Source organism: Rhinopithecus bieti, unplaced genomic scaffold (genome assembly GCF_001698545.2).
Source record: "Rhinopithecus bieti isolate Rb0 unplaced genomic scaffold, ASM169854v2 scaffold_17939, whole genome shotgun sequence".
Classification (NCBI taxonomy): Eukaryota; Metazoa; Chordata; class Mammalia; order Primates; family Cercopithecidae; genus Rhinopithecus; species Rhinopithecus bieti.
Window position 1 is genome coordinate 2,124,528 of NW_016809446.1, and position 25,571 is coordinate 2,150,098.

General features: G+C 36.0%; 1 protein-coding gene across 15 annotated transcripts in view; it reads left to right on the top strand.

Annotated features, from left to right (window-relative positions):
* MAP2 (microtubule associated protein 2) overlaps positions 1-25,571 on the top strand; it is a 321,080-nt gene that overhangs the window by 224,065 nt on the left and 71,444 nt on the right. For 13 of the 15 annotated variants that reach the window (XM_017889382.1, XM_017889383.1, XM_017889388.1 and 10 more), the window contains one exon: positions 13,088-13,372. In XM_017889382.1, the coding sequence (XP_017744871.1) occupies positions 13,111-13,372 (262 nt within the window). In that variant the 5' untranslated portion in view covers positions 13,088-13,110. Of the gene's footprint in view, positions 1-13,087; positions 13,373-21,102; positions 21,322-25,571 lie in introns of those variants that run through there. The other 2 variants (XM_017889393.1, XM_017889394.1) reach the window with 1 other exon arrangement.

The window sequence follows — 25,571 nt, forward strand, 5'->3', positions numbered from 1 at the left end:
TTGTCCTTTCTTTGACTACCTCCTACTTGTCCTTTAAACCCTCCTCCAAGCAGTGTTGATTGACTTCCTAGTGTGGCAGGAGGTGTTGATGTACCTCCACAACTTCCCATCCTTATCACCATCACAACATGTACCACACTGTATTATTGCTGTTGGTTTGTCTGTGACCTCCTTCAACATGAGGGCTATATGTTTTTTTCTAGTATTCCCAGTGTATTCCTACTACTTGATACATAGAAACCTGTCCGTTAATTTTTTAAATACAGTTAAAAATAATTAATTGCTTCATGCATTAAAATTTGTAATCTTAGAGTTGGACAACATCTTAGTAGTCACACATTCCAGCCTCCCATCAGTCAAAACCAGAATTGGTTGTATAATATTCATAACAGGATGGTCATTCAGGTTTTGCTTGAACATGTTCACTGATAAGGAGTGCAATAAGATTCAAAGAAATGCAAAAAAAAAATACTATGACTAATTATACTGAAATCCGTTTACACTTATATTTAGAATGTGATTTAATTTGAACACATTAGAGACAGAGCTTTAGTCAGATGGCTTGCATTTGTGAAGGAAGAATTGTTCATCAAAAGATAAAGGGACTGAGCAGATCCCATAAAAAGAAGGGCACACAACAAATGGTATCTTGCTTGTAATTCCCCAGGACTTTATCCTTCCACTGTCTTAAGTAGCCAAAAAGCCTATCCCACTCGTAGAAAACTATCAAGCATCTAATTTTTAAATTTATGTTCTAATACATTCTCCAGTTTCTATTCTTTTATTTTGTCCATAAAATAAAATTTTATTTTATTTTATTCCATTCTCTATTCTTTTATTTTGTCTTTTCATGACTGCCATTTCTTCTCCAACTTTTAGAGTTTTGTTTGTTTCTTAATTTTAATTCTAGCATCTTCTTCCATGATGTGTAACATGGCCTCCAAGTTTACCTGGATCATGGCCCTGTTACAATACAAGGAAATCTCTAAAGCATCTAGTCCTTAAGTATTGATTATTATTTTTAGATTGTTATCAATCCCAGCCAGTGGCTTCTTTATAATATGGCTCTCAGGTATCTCAAACCCAAGGATCTTCACTCTGTGGTGGTGCAAATACTTACAGCCTAAATTCTGCTTTGTAATGTCTGCAATTCTAGTGAATATTCTTTGCAGTTGTGAACAAAGAATATTTACTTTTACGGTATTTTGTTAAGTGAACCTGGACCAACTCTGACAGGTCTTGAATCAGATTCCACACTGAAAAATGTTTAAAACAAAATACATTATTTATCCAATTCCAAATTATAATTTTCCTCTTAAGCTTTTATCCTTATATTTAAATGTATGCTTATTTAATAAAATTTTATTAAAATATAATGATTTGAATTTTTTCTCCTTATAAAGAAAAATTCTAATGTAGGGGTCAAAATTTATTTGTTCAGTGGCTCTATAGTTAGTTACGTACTTATGAAACTAACACTCTGGTTTAGCACCATGTCCAAGTTTACATATCTAGTAAGCGGTAGACCCAGGATTCACCCCTAATTTTCTGATTGAAAATCTGTTACTTATTCCACAATATTTCTGGTACCTAAATGCAAGTCCTAAATTAAATATCACTGGTAGGGGTTGGGGGACTTAAAAAAAAGAAAAAAAAATTACTGGTAGAGACTAAAGCTCTAAAGCATTTTAGATATTATTTATATCTAATACATACAGGAGCTATTTATTAGTCTTTCTATATAATAAAAAATAGGCTCAGAAATAGTATACAGCTGTGAAGCATAAGTTGTATACCATGGTCACATAAAGACAATTGCACAGTTTCATATGGTAGGTTGTTACCAATCGAGCAGGTTTATAAAGTCAGTGTTGTTATCTGGACTGGATTCTCTCTTTAGCTCTAACCCTATTCCACCAGTCTCACTGCTTTGTGAAACAGCAAGCAATGGAACGGATGCTGGGGTTTGACTTCTCCTTCCAGATCTCTCTGGAAGTGTCTAATTTCATTAAATAATTTACTGTATCTGTTCTTAGTTTTTCAGTGTGGGTCAAACCATATACTGAATCCTATTGCTGAAAATGTTCAAATAAAAACCATAAAATGGGCTGGGCACAGTGGCTCATGCCTGTAATCCCACTGTTTTGGAAGGCTGAGGCAGAGGAATTGCTTGAGGCCAGGATCCCAGGCAACATAACAAGACCCCTCTCTTGGTGGTGGGTCAGGGGGATTAGCTGGGTATAGTGATGTGCACTTATAGTCTTAGCTACTCATGAGACTGAGGCTTGCTCGAGACTAGAGTGAGCTATGACTGTGTCTCTGCATTCCAGCCTGAGTGACAGTGTGAGACCCTGTCTGTGAAAAAAGAAAAAAGGAAAAGAAGAAAACACAAAATAATAACAAGTAATAGGTACCATTTCTTAAGCCCTTCCAACTTGTCTGAATTTATTTGTATTATCTTATCTATTTCTAGCAATAACCTAATGTTATCTGTGTCTATCATCATTTGAAATTACGTGTTATGCACCCACCAGCTCTCTTCTTTCTAATTGTTTATTACTCATGGGTATGTGATGAAGAATGATGAGTCATCCTTATAGGTATTTTACAATCAGCCTGAAATAAAGCAGGGAAGATATGAAACAAATATCTGAATTTTCAGCATATCTATTTCATGTTGTCAAGAACCTTTTCCTCTGTTTTTCTTAGAGGACAAAGAGGGAGAATATAGAGTTGCAGGCAGCCCTGCAACTCTATATTCTCTATAACATTTAATATGTTAATAAGACTCTGTCTTATTAACAGATGTTTAAGCTTAGAACTTCTCAGCATTTATAAGCAAAATATGGATTCTGCATAAACTTCTAATACCATTAAGGACCAAAACAAAAGTTTCTGTTTTGTGGTACTGATATACATAGTAATAGTACAAAGCATAATTGAGCCTACGTGGAAAAGAGAAACAATATTTGTATGCTTGATTATATTACACAACTGGTCATTTTAGCCTTTTGTTCATCTGTGGATATAGAGCTGCACAAAATTATAAGGCCAATGTTTCTGATTGAACTGGCACATTACATGATGATAGGTCAGAACACATTATAGAAAACATTCTAGAACTCTCTGTGGCAAGCACATTATTAAAATGGAGACATGCCTATCAGACACGTAGTGTATTTTTCCTTTAGATTTTGCAAGAGTTTATTGTTTCTCTTTTTGCCAATTTTTGAGAGTAGTTAGTGCTGCCTGGTAATAACTGTCATCAGTGACAATTCCTGTGCTTTGTGATCTTTCTAATATTGTAATCCAAAGAAAACCAGTGAGGTTTGTGATTATGTGGGAATCGCAGGAGGGAAAGTTCTATTCTACTTAATGATATTTTCAGCGCACATGTCTCAATGATCTAGATACTAAATAATTCAATTACATCTTTGAGAGCTTTACAAATTTAGAGTTATCTACCACACATTTTCACCCTGCTTGTTACCCCACATCCACCTCCAAAATGATCTAACAGGTAAAGAGAATTGTAACTCAATTTGAGATATTTTAAGCAAGTGTACTTCTATCACAAACCATTAACGAATGCCAAGGAGTGTCTAAAATAAATGTTCGAAAGACAGTTTGAAAATGCCAGGGACTGCCCATTGTTTTCATAATGTGAAGTAGATTTTTTTTAAACCATGGACAATTGGTAATTTTAAACATTCTTGGAAGATATTACAAGTAGGATTAGGCACAACAGAGCACTGCCTTATTCCCAGTAAGCTAGAATACAAGCAGTCTATCTTGTGATTTAACTCCATCAACTCATCATAAATGCTCTGGACAAAGGAAGTGAAAGACCCAACTTCTATTCATGAGAATAGTTATGTGATCTATCAACATAATTACCTTAACCCTTCACTTCAGTTGGTCTATAGGGATGTTCCATGTGTGTATTTTTATCACTCCTCATTTTTTTCTGAGGTCCTATGCAGCAAGCTTGGCTGAAAGCACTAGTCTTCAAATGTCAGTGTATCAGAGTCACCCTATTGAGCATGTTAAAATATCAAATTTGCAAGTCCCACATTGAGAAATTCTAATTTGTTAAACCTGCGTTGGAACTAATTGATTGAAAACACTGTAAGACACATTGGAATGGATGATCACCAAAGATCACTTCAGTTTTATGATTTTAAAACCTTTTCTCAGATGGATTGAAATAGTTTATCTTAAAAATATTTCTAAACCTATATATCATGTGGTTGCTATTATGATTACTAGACCTCTATATATCACCCCATTTATACAGATTTAGAAATATTTTTACTAGACCCTATTCGTTTCCAGTAGTTTGTTTTACTTGCTGTTATTTTTCACATGCACCGGAGCATATGAAATGAAGTTAGAACTTGAATTCCATACTTCTACCATGACAGCCCTCAAAATTAGATTCAAAACTATTCCCCTCTTATCTAATTTGCTATATAGTGTTGGCCAAACATCCACAGCAGGCAGAACCTTTTTGTGTTTACCCTGAGGTAGGTAATTGATTAATAAATATTCCTTCAACATTGAATACATATTTTAAAGCTGAGAGGTGGAGGTTGCAGTGAGCCGAGATGGAGCCACTGCACTCCAGCCTGGGCAATGATGTGGGACCCTGTCTCAAAAAAACAAAAAAACAAAAAAACAAAAAAAAAAGAAAGAAAATGAAAATGAAAGCCAATGTATGACCAAAGGCTGTTCTGATAGTTTTTTATATTGCTATCATGGTTTGGTTATGCACACCATACTTTCACATAACCCCTTTTAGACTTTGAAGAAAAGGTATGGAAAACTTCAAATTTTTAAGTGGGTAGAAAATGAGAAAATGGTTTCTTTTTTAGTAAAATGTATTTCTGATTTGCATCCTTAGTCCTGGACTTATCCAGAGAAAATAAATTCAAAATTCATCAATAGCTCAGACTGACGGCAGAGTTGTCAGGGACATTATCTTCTGGGCATTTCTGCTTACTTCTTATTTCTTTCCTTTAGTCTGGGAAATGTGACAGCTGTACCTTATTTTCTTGTGTCTGTAATCCCTCAGGGCATATGTGCTCAGGAAGTACTTTGTGGTACACTTAAATAAGTATACCTATTCGCTACTTGCTCTAAAAAACAAAATGCAGGAAACATCAGAGTATATCAAATTATTTTTTTCCATGTGCAATATTCAGGCAATGCAATAATAGATGGAGGTCCAGGTGAAAATGCTTCTCTTTTTAAGCCAGCTGTTATATGCATTAAGTTTTAATTTGTACATGCAGTTTTATAACACTTAGATAACCAACCAAAATATGTTATTTGGCTATCTCCAATATAATAAGTCATTTATCATTTTAAAATTATTACTCACTTATTAGCAACATTTGCTTGAATGATAATTAAAAGGGTATTCCAAGGAAGAACAAACGAGAAATACTTTTAAAAAAGCTAAGTAATTTATTCCAACAAATCAGATTTTCTTCTACAGTTTGTTAACCTGTAACCTATCTGAAAAGTCTAAAATATTAAAGTTTTTTGAGACATTTTGTGTGAAAAATATTGTTGCCTATTTTGTACTTCATTTGCTTTACATGAAAATAAGCTATTGTATGCTAAATAATATTATATAATTTTATTGTAAGAACTATGCTCTAAAGTAAAATGTTAAAAGGCAATATGTACAGTTATGTATTTATGATATATATTCTGCAGGATTTCAGAAAAGATTTGATAACTTTCAAAATTATAAATAAAATAAGGAACAGAACATAGTGCTCAGGACTTAGAATAAGGTAAATACTGCATTAAGCATTAAAATTCTTGGAAATAAAATAAAATAAAGGAACAGATGTATTTCCTATTAGTCTAATTATCAGAAATAAGCAAAATAAGCTGGGCGTGGTGGCTTATGCCTATAATCCCAGCACTTTGGGAGTCCAAGGTGGATGGATTGCTTGAGCTTAGGAGTTCAAGACAAGCCTGGACATTATGGCAAAACCCTGACTCTCTAAAAAATACAAAAATTAGTTGGGCATGTGGCACATACCTGTAGTCCCAGCTACTTAAGAGGTTGCTTGAGAGGCTGATGTGGGAGGATCACTTGAGCCTGGGAGGTTGAGGCTGCAGTGAGTGTGATTGCACCATTGCACTGAAGCCTGGGCAACAGAGTAAGACCCTGTCTCGAAAAATTAAATTAAATTAAAGTAAAGTAAAGTAAAGAAATAAGCAAAATATAGGTTATCTTATTTCTAACTTCCAATATAAATTAATTTATTATGCATATTTTTTGGAAGAGGCAATCACATCACAAAAGATAATGTTTCAACAGTAGTGTTACAGATTTGGAGGCAGACTTTTGGGCTGCCTATGGACAAGTACAAATTTTTTCTTACACACAGAAAAAGAGGAATTCATTTAAGTATCTAGACACATACTCAAGTAAGATTCTAGAATTATAAAACATAGAGCATTACAATCTTTGGAAAATGCTAAAAACAGATACGTTTAAATATAAGAAAATCCTAATGCAGTAGAAATTGAATTATTGATGTTCCAGTCAATACTCTAGAAAATCTGATAAATAACAGCAGTGATGACTAAAAGACCTACCCATCAGCTACAAAATGAGTTTCCAAGAGTCTACATTCATTATCATGTTAGATAAAGAAGTTTCTATTAAGTAATTGAAAATTGGAATATGTCTGTCCCAAAATTGTTTTGCCACAGTACCCATGTTTCATACTGAGCTGGATGTTTCCTTTTGTTCTTTCTTCATTCTTTTTGTTAATTTTGTTGTTGTTTCTTCCTATTTTTTACTTGCTTCTCTCTCTCTTCTATCAATTCTATTTCTTTACTAGAATGAATAAAAACATTTGGTTACTTATTGTATTAGTCCATTCTCACATTGCTATAAAGAAATACCTGAGACTGAGTAATTTATAAAGAAAAGAGGTTTAATTGCCTCATGGTTGCACAGGTTGTACAAGAAGCATGATGCTGGCATCTGCTCAGCTTCAGGGAGATCTCAGAAAACTTACAGTCATGGTGGAAGGCAAGTGGGGAGCAAGCACCTCACATGACCAGAGCAGGAGTAAGAGAGAGTGAGGGGGCAGGTGCCACACACTTTTAAACAACCAGATATCTTGAGAGCTCACTATCATGAGGACAGTACCAAGGTGGATGGTGTAAACCATACATGAGAAAACCACTCCATGATCCAGTCACCTCCTACCAGGCCCCACCTCCGACGCTGGCAATTACATTTCAGTATGAAATTTGGGTGAGAACACAGATCCAAACCATATCACTTATAAAATTCACAATTCATGGTACCAAAACTTTTTAATCAAAATGAGGCAAAGTACTTGTTTTACTCAACAGTATTAAAACATGTAAGCGTTAAGTCTACCGAAAAACAAAATTGAAGAATGTTACATATGTTAAAAAGACCAGAAATTAATTCATATACCATTTCAACTTGAAATGTAAGTTCTAGAAAGACCATCCTATTCTGGTTATATAACAGTTTTATTATGCTAATATACGATCATATAGCTTAAATCATCAATAGGTTAGAAATCTGATCAATACCAAGTCTCTTAGTTTGGCTCACATCATTGGAATCGAAGGTTAATGTCACATCAACAAACACTAAAGAATTTTAGATTTTTCATAATTTTCCATCAGTGAAGTTATTCAGAGTGCAGGAGTGATCAGTGCTCAGTGGTTGGTATGAAAACATTCATGTTCTTTTCAAGAACATTAGAATGAAAAAAACAGATCTTAGGTTTATCAAGGGAAAAAGCTGGAATTTTAAAAAACAGAAGTTTTAGCTTTTGATGAAGTAGAAATAAATGTGTCCATAGAAACTCCCAAGTATCAAGACAAAATTGTTTAACAACCAAAGGTAGCAAACATCAAAGCTCACCACTCAGATTCATAAGTAACATTTCTGGTGGCACAATATTGTTTCTTTTTTAAAATAATATACCTTACCTAGAAAGAGTACTTGGGCCCTTTACTATATAGCATAATAGTGATGATACAATAAAGCCAAGTGTAATACCTCACCCTAATATCAATAATAGATCTTTAAACGTCTTGGATTTTTTTTTTTTTTTGAGACGGAGTCTCACTGTCGCCCAGGCTGGAGTGCAGTGGTGCGATCTCGGCTCACTGCAACCTCCGCCTCCCAGGTTCAAGCGATTCTTCTGCCTCCGCCTCCCAAGTAGCTGGGACTACAGGTGCACACTACCACACTTGGCTAATTTTTGTATTTTTAGTAGAGAGGGTGTTTCACCATGTTGGTCAGGCTGGTCTCGAACTCCTGACCTCGTGATCCGCCCGTTTCAGCCCCACAAAGTGCCGGGATTACAGGCGTGAGCCACTGCGCCCGGCCATGTCTTGGATTTGTAAAAAATGCTTATCACACACAGCAGTATTCCCATTTTATATTGACATGTGTGTTTTGTCCTAAAAAGTAAGATTCCCATTGCAGTATATTATATATTGTAAATCATTGTTTTAGTCTTCGATTTCCTTGCTCACATTATCAAGCTAGGCTTTTCAGGGAAGGGAAGTAAGGTGGCCAAGATGGTGAAACCCCATCTCTACTAAAAATACAAAAAAAAAAAAAAAAAAATGGCCAGGCGTGGTGGCATGCACCTGTAATCCCAGCTACTTGGGAGGCTGAGGCAGGAGAATCGCTTGACCCTGGGAGGTAGAGGTTGCAGTGAGCTGAGATCGCGCCACTGCACTCTAGCCTGGGTGACAGAGCAAGACTCCATCTCAAAAAAAAAAAAAAAAAAGTTCAGGTTGCTTCTCAGCGTGCTCTATCAAAGCAGGGATTGTGTGGCAGATGCTCAGCTGTTTGGCAGTTAGGAGCAGTTAAGATCTGTGATCTTTTGCAATTTGGAGAGTTTCCCATTGCACAGTAGGAACGGAATGTTAAAAATTCCTAGTATCTCACAAGTTTTTTAGTAGATTTGGAGATGATTTGCCTTTGTCTTCACTTTTTTATTTTTATCTTTATTTGCTTAGAGACAGAGTCTTTCTCTGTCACCCAGGTTGAGTGCTGTGGCACAATCATGGCTCACTGTAGCCTCAATCTCCTCAGTTGAAGTGATCCTCCCACCTCAGTTTCCTGAATAGCTGCACTCAGCTAATTTTTTTTTTTTTTTTTTTTTTTTGTAGAGATGGGATCTTACTATGTTGGTCAGGCTGGTCTTGAACTCCTGGCCTCAAGCAATTCTCCCACCTCGACCTCCCAAACTGCTGGGATTATAGGTGAGAGCAACTATACCCAGTCTTTATCTTCTTTAATTGCACATTCGTATAGTTTTCAAAGAGATTTGTGAAAAAATAATATTACATCAGGAAGAAGAAATTAAAGAAGGCTATGGTCACTTTTAACTATGTTGAAAATACCATTTGAAGAATAGAGGTAATCTATCACCCCAAAACTTTGATTAGAAGTATAAGTGAAATTTATCATCTTATGGGTGGTGTTTTAATAATATTATGTTGTGATTATAAATGAGTGTGGCCAAATAGTGTCTCCTTTTGTTCAATAAACTTTTCCCTAAAACAGAGGCAATAGTTTCAAGTTATATTTTCTGTAAAAGTAGTTTTGTCAGAGCCATGCTAATTTGAGTTTGAAATCTCCTAAAATGATAATTACTTACTAACTTGTTAGACTATCTTCTTTCAAAAAGCTCAATAAATTAAGAAGTAATACCTGATTAATCTGCATACATTTTAAGGAATATTATCTGAATAGTCTTACCAGGAAGTTGGGTGATACTTTTTGGGTACTAATTTTGATTTGTTTGTGATTCTGGTATTAAGCGAAATCAGTGGGGCTAGCCAGCCTTTTCTTCTTTCAAAATTAGCTTTTATTAACTAATTTTAAAAATTCAAACCTCTAAAGCATTAAATACTAAGGAATTCATTTTTTAAATGTCTGTCCTCTTGAAAACAAATTATCTTAATATTTTAAATGGATGATTACCAAGTAGCACTCTTTCTATTTAAGTGTTGGTTTGCCAGGTTTAAAATAAGGATTCTTGGTCACTGAGAAATCTGTTCCAGAAAGCCCAATGGCAGGGGGATGAGAGAAGCCAAATGTAACTGAGAGTTGTGGGTGCTTATATTGTTGTATTTTCTTTTAATATTTGGTGGCTAGAACTCCTAGAATTAAACATGGACTAAAGTACAAACCTAAATATTTCCCAGATCCTCTTGGGGATGTTAATAAATATGGTGTTAGAAAAAGTTTTGTGGCCAATTGGTTTGGGATGTTTTGCACATCACTGCCTTTGCCTGAGATTCAAATATCCAGTAGCACATCAAAAGCTTTCAGAAGACTCATAGTGTTCCTGCTCATGTAGCTTAGCATCTCATCTGAACACTTTACCTCTGTGGTCTTCCTCTCCAAAACACATAACCTTAAACCAATCATGACAAAAAAATCAGGCAAATCTCAATAGGGGGGTATCCTATGATTTATCTGATTAGTACTCCTCGAAACTTTCAAGGTCAAGGTCTTAAAGGAACCTAAGGAGACATGAGGACTAAATGTAATATAGTATCCTGGATCAGATCCTGAAATGAAAACAAAAGACATTAAGTAAAAACTAAAGTAATCTAAATAAACTGTGGACTGTAGTTAAAAGTAGTGTATCAATATTGGTTCACTAATTATATAAATGGACCATATTGATGATGCAAAATGTTTAAAATAGGGAAAACTGTATGCAGGGGGTAGATGGGTAGTCTCTGTAGTATCTGCTTTATATTTTTGTACATTTAAAACTGTTTCAAAATATAAAGCCTATTAACTCAGAAAAGCTACATCAACAAGGCATGTTATTTATGTGAAACTTTTCTATTTACAATATTCTCTGTGTACACAAAATAAATTGGGCCATATAAGAATATGGAAATCTTAATTAAGCTCTTTGGTAAAACAAACAAACAAAAAGAAATAAAAGCATGTAAAGATTAGGATACTGAAGTAGGCAAGAATCTATCAGTAAAATGTTGTGATCCAAAAGGTCACAATCAGAATCTAGATGATTTCCTCAGTCCTTTACATACATGAAGATGCCACAACTCCATGGAAACACAATGCTTAGGCTACCCAATTAGATCTTTTGATATGTGACCAGAAGAAAATGGCAGAATGGAGTGTAGAACACTGCAGAATGGTTTCTATAAAAATATGTAGCTAATTTTTCAGTGTACACAGGGAGAGGTTAATTCCGAGAGTACTCTCTTCTCATTAGGCTACCATGTCTGGTACATTTGCCATGACTGTCTTAGGATATGCATTCATTCATACACAATATCTGTGAACAGATTTGCAAGTAACTCTCATTATTGTACTCACCAAGTTTGCAGGCTCCTATTCCTATTCCAATGTTGTATATGTAATGATTAATGATATAATTAATAAACAATAACAAATGTAATAACTACTGTTTATTGAGCATGCCAGGAACCGTGCTGAGCCCTTTATTTTATTCTGCTTAAACTTGGTAATAAACCAATAAACTAAGCATTGTTCTCATTTAATAGATGAGAAAACTCTCCTGTGCACATAATTCTTTACACATAGTGAGGTAGCAATACTCCCCGATTTACTCATAAGCCCTTCAAATCAATATTTTAAAAGGTAAATTTTTACGTCCTATTTAAATATGTTCTTAGGGAAGATAAATAGAGCTGTTTTGGGGATCAGTTTTGGGAGAGATTTGGTGCTGTAATCAAATGGGCTTAAATGAATTAATTCATCTAGCTCTTCCTGCTATGAAGAGAAAATAGAGAGAGCAGAGGATAGCAACAAAATTCAGTTAAAAAACCCCCAGACAAATGCTTGTTAGTAATCTGATGTGAAAACTTACTTTATTTATACTTTCTCCAAACAGAGCTTGGTAGTAAGAAGTGGATTTGTCTTAATATAACTTTTGCTTACTTGTTTGGAGGTCTTTGCTTGAGATACCTTTTTGAAAAAAGGAAGATGTTCTTAGTTTCCACCAAAGACAGTATTGTCTGTATTGTCATCCTTACTGTGGAGATGATAAGCTATCGATAAGGCTACATGGTGGGCAACAGCATTCCAAAACTGAGTGGTGAATCACCTCTTTTCAATTATATATCTAAACTTGGTAATATCAGCTTGTAAGAGAAGGTCATGCAGTATCTTCCATCCAATTAACATGCATAGAACACCTCCACAACTCATTCATCCTTTACTGTAATTTACAACTTCCTGTTATATGTCAATGGTTTTAACTTTTTCAGATCTTATTCGATTTAGCTAAGAAATAATGCCATAAGATAGGATGTAGGCCTAATGCTATATTTATTTCCTTTCTCTCTGTAAGATTTATATTAATAGAAAATGTTATTTCCTCTTAGTCTATAGATAGGGTCCAGGAAAGTTTATTAAAAAATTAAGTTAAAGCTGTCTTTCTTTTAATTCACAATATCTAGAAAAGCATATCTACCTTTGGCTTTAACTGAACACCCTTGAAACCAAAACGGCTAATATGTTAATTATTGTCTTTTCTAGATCTCACTGAAAGTTACGATTTAAGAAAGTACATGGGATAATTTTCCATGGTATAGAATTCCTGCTGTCTTTCTTCCTTCCACATTTTCTAGCCAGTTTTCTCATACTGCAGATTTTCCCTATGCTGAAGGATTCCTTGACTCTACCGTACGGTCAACATTCAAGACCATAATTAAATGAAAGTTCGTTAAGATGTGTACCTAAATGCCAAACACTAGTTTTTTTCATTGTTCTTTGGTTTTTGTTTGTTTACAAAGAGGAATATGTGTAGAATGACAGTGATCTTATTTTAAAAGAACTAATATTCCAGAAATGGTCTGTAAAACTGAAGATGAACTAATTGACCCATTCTTGATATTAAACATAGGTTATTGTACGTATTTTCTTTGACTATAGAAAGCCATTTGTTTGCTACAAACTTCTCCTATCTTGGTACAACCAATATCAGATCAGAAGATTTCCCCAAAGTAATAGCTACTATTTTTCCTTTTCAAATTGCAGGAGAAATAACAAGGCATTGAAGAATGGCAGATGAACGGAAAGACGAAGCAAAGGCGCCTCACTGGACCTCAGCACAGCTAACAGAGGCATCTGCACACTCACATCCACCTGAGATTAAGGATCAAGGTGGAGCAGGGGAAGGACTTGTCCGAAGCGCCAATGGATTCCCGTACAGGGAGGATGAAGAGGGTACCTTTGGAGAGCATGGGTCACAAGGCACCTATTCAAATACCAAAGAGAATGGGATCAACGGAGAGCTGACCTCAGCTGACAGAGAAACAGCAGGTAACTAAGGGCTCTGCTGTCACCAAGTGCTTGCTTTGTGCTTTGAAGTCAGTTTAGTCTGAAAGTGAATTAATATACAGCACTGATCCTCTTTCACTAGTGCTAGGACTGAAATTCCAGTCAGTCAGAGGAAATAAAAGAAGAGAAAAATCATGGCAATTAACTTGACATTAGCTACATTCTCAATCTCATTCTCCTATTTAATTTTTATCACGTGAATTTTTGCAGGCTGAGTATATGTATGTTTTGCTAGAAACTGTCGGCATTTTAACTCATTGAAAGAATACTTTACAAATAGTTTTTTTTTTTAATTCTCTTGAATGACCTTGTACCTAAATCCAATGGATTGATTACAAGCATATTTTTTAGAGCAGAAAAATGCAAAATACATAAATACATACTGTAATTTTTTTAACCTATCACTTAGCAAACTACAGTTGAGCATTTTCTATATGCAAGGTGTTGTGTTAGCTTCTGTGCCAGTGCATGTGTAAGACATGGTCCCAGAACTCCATGGATCAGATGATCTTGGAGCAGACATGGGACTTGTGCATATGATTATTTGGATACAAAGCATAACATGTAAGTGCCACATGAGCAGTATAGAAAGGCAGAGTTTAAAGCAGATTATTTCTGCTTTGGGCCAAAGATGGTGCACAAAACCATCTTGGGGTGCTGCAGCAAATTCACAAGAATACAACAAGGTATTTTAAATATTTAAGGGAAGCAGTGATAATATCTGTCAAATACTGCATGAACTATTAGCTCAAGATAGTTTACAGTTTCAACATTACATTACACTATATTCCTTTAAGATATCATATCTTTGCAAAGATAGGTTTTCAGCAGTTGTTCTGATAAAAGCAAGTACCCTGCAGAAATCCGTGTGAAATGGAAGAAGAGAGTGATAGTGTCCAACCTGATTCCAGGATTTGAGAAGCTGTGCACATATGTTCAATTTAGTATGAAATTGTGGTTGAGAATGAAATAAAAATATTATTTGAATAATATAATATAAAATAGAATAATATAAAAATATTCTTTGCACGTTTCATGGTTACAATGAGGATTAAATAAGATAGTAAAGTGTACAAAGTGAATGGCTCAAGAGACAATAACTGTTAGTTACTTTTATTATTATTGGTGGTAGTGGTGGTATTAATATGGATGACATAGCACTCTTGATCAAGCAATATTTTTCTATAGCTGAGTATACACAACTTTAAGAGGGTGCAACTTGGGTGTCAGGAGCACTAACTAAGAGGATTTTGAAGGGATTGCAGCATGAGGAGATGAGGGCATGTTATAGCACATTGGTTGTGAGGAAGAAAAGAGTTAGTATGATACGTCAAGGTTTTTTTCACCATCGAATCTTGCAGCACCTGGCATTAGACCTTCAGTATTCCATAAATGTGTGTTGAGTGAGTGAGTGAATGAAGGAATAAATGAATAAATTCAAAAAGAAGAAAGTCCTCTTCACATTAATTAATGGTGAAAACTGTTGGGGTCCGCGTGTTTCCTAAACAAAGGAATGAACACACAAGACACCACAAGACAAGACAAACATGGCGGCCGCCCCAAACGACACACTCCGCTTTATTTTATACAGTCTTTTGTGGAATGTTACCAAGTCACAAGACACATTGTTGTTTTTCTGACCTTTCCCTGACTTTCTGGATTTTCAAGATGTTTACACATAAACAAGCCCCCAGGGTCTGCTGTTTGCAGGTGGCTCTTATCCGGAACGCCCTGCTTCCTTTGCAAGAGCAGGACTTATAGGGAACGTCTCATTTGCAAGCACTTAGTCCTCTACAGAAAACATTGAAAAGTCTTACTTTGTCCCTTGGGCTCTCACCAGTTGACTCTCAGTGACTGTTATGAAGGCTTGTAATACACTAAAAAAAAATCACTGCAGTATGCTTGGTCATGCAGTGAAAATCAATACCATTCACTATTTCATCTGTTCAGTAGTCTTAAGTATTTGAGAGCATCAGAAAAATCTATTTGTCAAGACAGTGTGTCATCACCAGCTTCTCTGAGAAAATAATATACATTTAAAAGAGGCTAACAGACGTTTCTTTTAAATGATGGGTTTAGGAGCATCCAGAGTTAATTTTAAATTCAGCTCAACATGTATCAAACACATTTGGTATTAGATTTGGGAGATTGATTACAAAGGTTTTGTGTGTATGTTCTGAGTGACAAAAATTGTGAACTGTCAGCCACGGGTTACCAGAGTGATAGTCAATCCAAACTAAACTATGGTGTGATTTTTAAATTAACTTTCCTCTAGAAATAACAAGCCGAGTATTGAATCCATGAGATATGCATGTGTAGAAATCTATAGAAAAAGGAAAATGTAAAATATTATCTTTTCATACCTACAGAGGATGTTCCAGTGATGAGTTAATGTGCAACTAAATTTCTTTCCAAACTCCAGTTTATCAAATAACAAATTTTATCATTCATGGTTTATTGACAGCTGTTTCACAAATTGTGTAATAAAAATCATCTCCAGCATAAATAGATGCTCTTAAATCCCAAATATGCTATTTAGAAATGCTATCATTTGATGATGGAGACTATAGATATGAGCTGGCATAATATTTTGATGTGATTATTTTAAAAAGGACCAGGGACCTATACATCAGCTCACTGTTTTATACAATCTACAAGTGTATTACATTTTTCCCTGTAATGAATAGTTCTCAGGACACTGTTAGCATGAAGCATTTCTCAGTGACATCAGGTCCATAGCTGTATGTTGTAGTATCCAGGACATTACCGATTAAATCCAAAAATCTTTCTTCTACTTTCCTTTTTTGCTATAATCCTCTCTTTGCATTTTAAAATAATATTTTTTCCAAGGTTGTTTCTTTTTAACCATCTATATAAATAAGATCACATGATAAATAAATGGCAGTCGTCATCTTCTTCCCCCTTTTCTCCTTCATTAGAGTGGGCTCACTTCAACCAAGATCCTTACTTTTTCCCCCCATCCACTCCTTCAATGTTCATCTTCATTATGGGCAATCATAATTTTTAAAGATGCAAACCCATAGTCAGTGTATCCTTGATCTTATGCACTGACACCAGAGGGTGGGAGAGTGGATAATGTTAGAAGGCAATAATAATTTAAATTGGCTGGGGGCAGTGGCTCACACCTGTAATCCTAGCACTTTGGGAGGCTGAGGCGAGCAGATTGCTTGAGTCCAGGAGTTCGAGACCAGCGTGGGCAACATGGCAAAACCTCATCTCCACAAAAAAAAAAATAAAATAAAATAAAATAAAATAAAACAAAAATTAGCCCAGTGTGATGTCACGCACCTGTGGTCCCAGCTACTCGGGAGGCAAAGATGGGAGAATCACCTGAGCCCAGGGAGATTGAGACTGTAGTAAGCTGTGATCAGGCCACTGCACTTTGGCCTGGGTGACACAGCAAGACCCTGTCTCAAAAAAATAATAATAATAATCTAGATTTTGTCCCTTTCTTTATGATTTAAAACTATCCATAGAAAGACAATAGGTTGCTCAAACTATAGCATAATTTTTTCATTCTTTACGATTTTTTCTTACCACTGAAGTGTCCTTTTTAGAAGCCATGCCACAGAAGCATGAAAAAAAGAAATGAGAAACTATTAATCATCTAGCCACTTAGGAAAGCTGTTGTTATAATAAGTCTAAAGTGTAATTTTATCTTTGTCTTTGTTTTTTTAAATTTTATTTTCATGGATTCGGGGGTACAAGTGCATTTTTGTTACATGAATATATTGCATAGGGGTGAAGTCTGGGCTTTGAGTGGACCCATCATCTGAATAGTGAACATTGTACTCAATAGGTAATTTTTCAGCTCTCAACTGTTTCCCACTCTCCCCACTTTTTGAGTCTCCAGTGTCTATTATTTCCATCTTTATGTCCATGTGTATTCATTATTTAACTCTCACTTATAAGTGAGAACGTATGGTATTTGATTTTCTCTTTCTGAGTTATTTCACTTAATATAATGGTCTCCAGTTCCATCCATGTTGCTGCAAAGGATATGATTTTATTCTGTTTTTATGGCTGCATAGTATTCCATTGTATATCTATACCACATTTTCTTTATCCAGTCATCCACTGATGGATGTTTAGGTTGATTTCATACCTTTGCTATTGTGAGTGGTGCTGCAATAAACATATGAGTGCAGGTGTCTTTTTGATATAATGATTTATTTTCCATTGGGTAGCTACCCAGTAGTGAGATTGCTGGATGGAATAGTAGTTTTATTTTCAGTTCTTTGAGAAATCTCCATACCGTTTTCCATAAAGGCTGTAGTAATTTAACATTCCCATCAACATTGTTTAAGAGTTCCCTTTTCTCTATATCATTGTTAACATCTGTTGTCTTTTGACTTTTTAATAATAGCCATTCTAACTGGTGTAAGTTGATATCTCATTGTGGTTTTAATTTGCTTTCCCATGATGATTAGTGATGTTGAGCATTTTTTCATATACCTATTTGACCATTTGTATGTGTCTTGTCTTGAGAAATGTCTATTCATGTCCTTTGCTCACTTTTTAATGAGGATTTTTTTTTCATGTTGTGTTGTTTGAATTCCTTAGTCCTTTGTTGGATGCACTGTTTGCAAATAGTTTCTCCCATTCTGTAGGTCGTCTGTTTACTGTATTGGTTATTTCTTTTTCTGTGCAGAAGCTTTTTACTCTAATTAAGTCCCATTTGTCTATTTTTGTTTTTGTTGCATTTACTTTTGGGGTGTTAGTCATTATAGTTCTTTGCCTAGGCCAATGTTCAGAAAAGTTTTTCCTAGGCTTTTTTTCTATGATTTTTATAGCTTCAGGTCTTACATTTAAGTTAAAGCATCATTTTAAAATTGCTTTCCAAAGCGTAAATAATAAGAGTAATGGTTTGTAATAATTCTTTTCTGTGTTATCTTTATTGAAGAAAGCAAGAGGAATGCATTTTGGTCCCCACAGAGTTTCAGCTCTGAAGATAATTAGGAGCCTTGTCTTTAAGTTTCAGTTACAGGGTAGGGGCCCAAACTCGTATTAGAACTTGTATCAAGATCTTATAAGAGGGCAAAGGGATTATTTGTAAAATTTGTAAAATATTGACTGGAAAATTATTTTAGAAAATGGAAAGTGACCAGGCCGGGCGCGGTGGCTCAAGCCTGTAATCCCAGCACTTTGGGAGGCCGAGACGGGCGGATCACGAGGTCAGGAGATCGAGACCATCCTGGCTAATACGGTGAAACCCTGTCTCTACTTAAAATACAAAAAACTAGCCGGGCGAGGAGGCGGGCGCCTGTAGTCCCAGCTACTCGGGAGGCTGAGGCAGGAGAATGGCGTAAACCCGGGAGGCGGAGCTTTCAGTGAGCTGAGATCCGGCCACTGCACTCCAGCCTGGGGCAGAGCAAGACGCCGTCTCAAAAAAAAAAAAAAAAAAAAAAAAAAAAAAAACAAAGAAAATGGAAAGTGACCTTTCAAATTTTAAGGGAAAAAAGCAATTGATTTACGTAATCATTGTGCATGTGACTTAACAGTGTAGTTACACTGGTTTTCACTTAATCTAGTATTCCCTTAATAGTATTATATCAAATCCTATCTTTACTGTGCCTGTTTATAGAATCATTTGGAATATGGCATTTTCTAACAGCAAAAACAGGGATGTGCAAACAAAGTGGTGCTTCTGTTTCTGACCTTGCTCTAAAAAAGTAATAATTTTGCTGTTGCTCACTTTTCATCTAAAGGAGGGAAAAAAATTCTAATTTCTATTCATCCCTCAAGGATTGCTTACAGAACTATTATGGAAATATATATATAGCTTAGAAATGTGTATAGAATTGCAAGCTGCAGTAGTGCTCTTCAGTTTATAAAGCACCATCATATCTTTTATCTCATTTCATCTTTTTGCAATTTCCATGAGGATATCTGTCATTAGTGTCTTCTTTGTACAAATAAGACAACTAAGGCACAGAATGGCTGAGCAACTTGCCCAGTATTACACAGTAAGAAAGTGAGAGAGGTGAATTGTGACACAGTGTTCAGGAATTTCATGCTCCTCTCTTCTCAACTGTCCCACCCTCAAGAAGTGGTATGAATTTTTTTCTATCGTTTATAATTTACTTGGCTTTATAAATATGCTGCCCATTGTGAAAGCTTTCAAGACTTTTTTAGATGAGTGTATTTTTTTTTTCTTGCTCTCAGGATTAATTTTGCAAATGTCAGGATTTTTTCTTTATTAGAAAACAGTGGTGAAGTCCGCTACTTTTCTGTCTCAGTTGAGGATGATATGATTGAAATCTGGAAGGCACCAGTGAGATGACTTTTCACAGTAGATCACATGACTACTGCCAGAATGCAAGTCTCTTGCCTTATAGACCAGTGCTCTTTCCATCATCCCTGTCTGCCACATTTAGAACAGTAGTTAGTTGCAGCAGTTATCAATTACAGGCAAAGCAGACGATTCTTCTATTCCAGAACTGCCACATTCATGTAATTTTAAGTGATATGATATCATAACTTTATTTCTAGTTTTCAATCTGAGTAGAGAAAAAAGGGAGGCAATTTTGAGATATTTATTGATACCAAAACATTTTTAAAGTATTTAAAGTCAGGCTTTGGTGATATTTTACTATCTTAAAGTACAGTGCTGTGAACACTAGTAAAAAAATGCTGGTCACAGGCCAGGCGCGGTGGCTCACGCCTGTAATCCCAGCACATTGGGAGCCAAGGTGGGCGGATCATGAGGTCAGGAGATCGGGAGCATCCTGGCTAACACAGTGAAACCCCATCTCTACTGAAAATACAAAATATTAGCTGGGCATGGTGACAGGCGCCAGTAGTCCCAGCTACTCGGGAGGCTGAGGCAGAAGAATGGTGTGAACACGGGAGGCGGAGCTTGCAGTGAGCTGAGATCGCACCACTGCACTCCAGCCTGAGTGACAGAACGAGACTCCGTGTAAACAACAACAACAACAACAAATGCTGGTCAGGGAGTAGAAAGTGCCTACGTGACCATCAAAAGCCAGTATCAGCAATCTCCTTGGGTAAATGTATATAAAGATTAAAAGGCAATTCCTCACTATACTCCCCACAATTTACCAGGATTCCTTTGTCTCCCCATCATTTCCAGGCATACTATCCAGACCTACCCACTGCCAAAGAGGCAGGAGTGGAAAAGCTTTTCCAGGCTTTGCATTGTCACTTTTTCAGAGAGCTCACAATGGGAGCTATGTCGTCTAAAGCCTGGTCCTGCACTATCACATCCACATAACTCCAGCAGCCAAGTGACCAACACTCAGTTATATACATTTATTGTTGCTGCAATTATTAAGTTTGAAAACACATGAAGGAAAAGTTTGGCAGCTCTCACATGCAAAAAGCTGAATATGCCTTTAATAAAGCTTTTCTCTCTGTTCTGCTTTTCAATCTCAGAAGATTCAAACCTACCTTTTCTCACCTCTCTCTTTCTCCCCTGCCTCCATTTCTAGATTTTGCGATTTACTAATAGGAGTCAGCATCCCATTTAAAATATGGCCTATTCTATGTAATATAATATTAACTTATGCAGAGCAGAATAGCACTGAGCCATTTCTCCTGCAAAATGACTAAAGCCATCCACCAACCCCCCAAGCAAATAAACAAGCTCGCCTAACAATGCGAGAGGTTGCAGATTTTCCTTTCCTAGTTGCCATGCCAACCACTCATTGCTCTGGCTGCCATTTCCCTGAGCTCCGCAGAGAGAGGAGTGTGCAGAACAGTTATTTAGCATTCAAGGGTGGATCTGCAGAAAACCACACAGCCTCACTGCGAAGCATCAGGGCCTGGTGGCACCGATGGATGAGGACAGAAAATGGGGATCTTTTCAGTGTTTTCCTTCTAAAGGTTAGGCATCTGGGGCTAGAAAGAGTGAGAAAGACAAGGATTGATAGAAAAGGCAGTTCCACGAGGTTTGTATTGTCACGTTTGCTTTGTCCTATGTGGTCTCTCTACTAGGTGAAGCTGGTTGTGGGGATTAGTTTCAATCATAATATTTGGCTTGGCTTGTTGATGAATAGGATTTGAACCTAATTTAGGGCTAGCTTATATGGATATTATAATAAAGAATTGTGTCTTTTATTCTTGATACAATATGAGGTTGTATATAGCAGGTATTGCCAGCCAGAGCTTTTGATATTTTACAAATTAGAGGAAAAAACCAACGTCAGGTAAAGTTTTGTTTCATTGTACAGTTATAAGGTACTTTGTCTCATAAAAATCTGTCTTTGCTCTTTAGTCAAGTCTTAAGGTAGGATGTGATTTTCTTAAGATGGTAATTCTGAATCGAAATATGAGGAAGACTTGGTTTCTCAAGACTTGTTTCCATTAAACCCTATGACTCAACAAATTGAGGTATGATTTTATTCCTTGGAATTTTAATTGCCTACAAACACTTCAACTTGTGAAGAGCAAGGCTCTATCTAACACAGTATAATAGGGTATTTAAAAACTGAGGTTAATTGCATTAACATATACTTCTATGTGTGTTCCTCAAGAAAATTCCTCCCATGCACTGTGGAAATCAGTCTCGTTTCTTGTCTCGCTTTGTGCTAAATGTCAGAACTACATCACAAGCACAAAAAAAAAAAAAGTATTTTTTCAGATGTTTTGGTCCACTGACATTTTAAAAATTATTCTGTTGAATTTGAATCTTAATGCAACAGATTTGTGCCAATGACAATTCAGACCTATTTGTGAAAATTATTCTTTCTAGTTTTTTTAAGTGCAAATATAATTTAATTATCATTGTAATTTTTACTTGACCTTTCTCTCATCCTGTATTTTCCATGACCTTAAGTTTTCTCTCCTCTAATTTGCTGTCATGTTTGTCATCATATTTTTCTTTTAACGTTTTTCAATTTTTTTGAGATTTAAAAAAACCTCGCATTTAGATAAAATTAGAAATAAACAATTCCTTAAATGCTTTTTATTTAGCGGAACAGATGAAGAGTAATAAGTAATGAAAGTGAGTCTTCTATATTCATTTTCGGACTGTCTAAGCCTTTGTTTTGGTTAGGATTATGCATGGCCTTTATCTGTCCTTTGTTATATTTTGAAGTATTTTCTCCTCACAAAAGAGAAAAGAAAAAAAGATAAGATAAAAGTCTAATGGTTTTGAACAAATAAATTGCTCAAATATCTTGAGAATATATTTCTTATCAAGCAATAGTGTGTTTTTAAGTGTGAAATATATATATATATACACGTATATATTCTTTGATTATATTACTTCTACATGTCTGAGAAAGATATTTGCCACTGTATGCCAAATGCTGCCTTGCAGTTTAGCATTGGGTTTGATTTTATTGCGGTTGGGAGGTTAGTAAGTAGACTGGAGAGTACCCAGCAGTTATCACTCCTCTTTTTTCCCCTCCAAGCTATTGAGATAAACTGACTCTTTCTGCTTCAGTGTGTCAAGCCTTTTTCTCTTCCTCTCATTCCCTCACACTTCACTGCTCCCCAGTACATTACATAAAGCACGTGCTTTGACTGTCAGGGGAGTCTGGAAATCATATCAGGAGAGGATGAACAGAACAACTGGTGCTGCATTGCAGACCTGGTAGCTTCAGCATTATCTGACCTGGCATCGTGAGTCCTGGGGGAAAAGGACACTAAACCGTGTCCTGCCGGCTCACTGTGTAGCTCATCTCACTGAATGAGTCACCATTCAGCAACACTCATAGAAAATACAATTCAAAAACCAGCCAAGCTGATGAGCAAAGGAAGGGGAAAGCATATGTCATAGGTTCTCATGCAACTTTTAACAATGCTTTTAACAATTTTTGCAAATGCTGAGTGGTTATTAGAACACAGAAATAAGAGTAAAATACAGTCAATTTCAGGAATATGCAAGAAGGCATTAGGCAAAAATAGAAAAGAAAGGAGGTATCAAGATTCAGAGAAAAATCATCCTAAATACATATGATTCAGCTTAAGCATCCTGAAGATCCATATTTTTAATTTGGAAACACAGGTCAAAGTGATGCTGGCATATGAGCACCTCTGATTCTTGCAAAACATCTCCAGTATGAATGATCAGTCCTCTGATTGGTCTAAAATTTTCTCTTTTGTGACACGTTACGTTTGCAGAATGTAAATGGGCAAGTTTACATTGTGGTGTTTTCATTCCCATGCAGCATTGTGCAACAAGTCATAGGAAAAACATTTTGGAAGGGTACCACCCTACAGCAAAGGTTCTCAGAAGTCTACCATTAAAGATAAAGAGCTGTTGTTGATTTTATTCTCTCAAATGAGTCTTCCTCTTCTGAACACCCCCAAGTACCATGTTTATATCTTGCTAATGCAATTGATCATAGCAATCATTTTACTGAGGTTACTTGTTATTTGATTTTATTCCAGTCACTAGGTTGGAAATGCTTTGAGGTAGAACCTGTACTTCATTCATCTTTCTTTTCCTTTTTGTATATAACACAGTGCTTATTTTCTATAATAAGTATGTGCTAGTACATATTTTTTGAATTAATATAAAGAAGAGAGGGCTGGGCGTGGTGGCTTATGCCTGTAATCCCAGCACTTTAGGAGGCCAAGACGGGCGGATCACTTGAGGTCAGGAGTTGAAACCAGCCTGGCCAACATAGTGAAACCCTGCTTCTACTAAAAATACAAAAATTAGCTGGGCGTTGTGGCACACACCTGTAATACCAGCTACCCGTGAGGTTACAGCCCAAGAATTGCTTGAATCCAGGAGGTGGAGGTTACAATGAGCTGAGATCATTCCACTGCACTCCAGCCTGGGCAACAGAGTGAGACCTTGTCTCAAAAAAAAAAAAAAAAAAGAAGAAGAAGAGAGAGAGAGTATCCATATATAGTTGTGAGAATGGAAATCACATAAACAAAATGGTCTACAAAATTTATGCTACGTTGTGCACAATAAATCTGCAGGAAAAACTATGTTAGAAAGGAAAACTGTGGCTAACGCCTGTGTCCCAGCACTTTGGGAGGCCAAGGCAGGCAGATCATGAGGTCAGGAGATCAAGACCATCCTGGCCAACATGGTGAAACCCCATCTCTACTAAAATACAAAATTAGCTGGGCTTGGTGGTGCACGCCTGTAGTCCCAGTTACTCAGGAGGCTGAGGCAGGAGAATCGCTTGAACCCAGGAGGTGGAGGTTGCAGTGAGCTGAGATCGCGCCCCTGCACTCCAGCCTGGTGACAGAGTGAGACCCCATCTCAAAAGAAAAGAAAAGAAAAGGAAAGGAAAGAAAAGGAAAAGAAAGAAAGGAAAACTGAGAATGAAGAGGTAAATCAAGAAACTGAAAACAGTCGAGATTCAAAGTAAGGACTTTAGAACTGTTGGTTAGGACAGAAAGAAATTAGGTAGGAACTCCAAAATACTGTCGTGAAAATATATAGTGGAAGACTTAACTTGTTCTGAAATTGGGAGTGAGAGTTGGGAGTAAAGAAAATATGTCTTTGACTGACGATAGCGGTAAGATATCAAGTTGAAGATATTTTCTTGATGATGAAAATTACTGAACTGAAAATAATATGAAAAGTCCAGATAAATGAACTTTTTAAAAGATAATCTAGTGGTTAAGAAATACACAGATACAGAAAAAATTTTCATGTTCATTTCTGCAGAATTGAGGCCAGTGTAATAATTGGCTTGGGTTGAAAATGCCAGCGAAGTATCCTGTAAATGGAACTCTATAATGCATGTCCTTTTTGATCCTCTGACTATAAATAAGGATTGCTGTGCTGTTCTAGGTCAGAAGCTCAAGTACATCTCATTTCTGACAAATGGGCAATCTAAATTTTAAAGCATTTGGATATTCTAAGTCATGGATTTAATATGTGCCTCCATCAAAGGAGTATACCAGTATCATCTTGGAAAGATATTATGTATCCTATTTTTGAAGACCAAATGTCACCAATGCCCTTTATTTTCTCTATTTCATCTTTGAGTCTATAAAATTATTTGCAAATGAGTTCTTAGATAGTAAACAACATTTTCATATCAAATTAGGAAATTTATACATTAACTTTAGGAAAATATTGTGATTTCAGTTAAATATAATTCCTTAGTTTCATTTTAGTTTTCATTTTCACTTAATAAAAGCTTCCTGTGATCCATAATTTTCTTTTTTCCTTTGACATATTTGAATGAAAATGCTCCCATTTACATTTTCTAAATCTAAT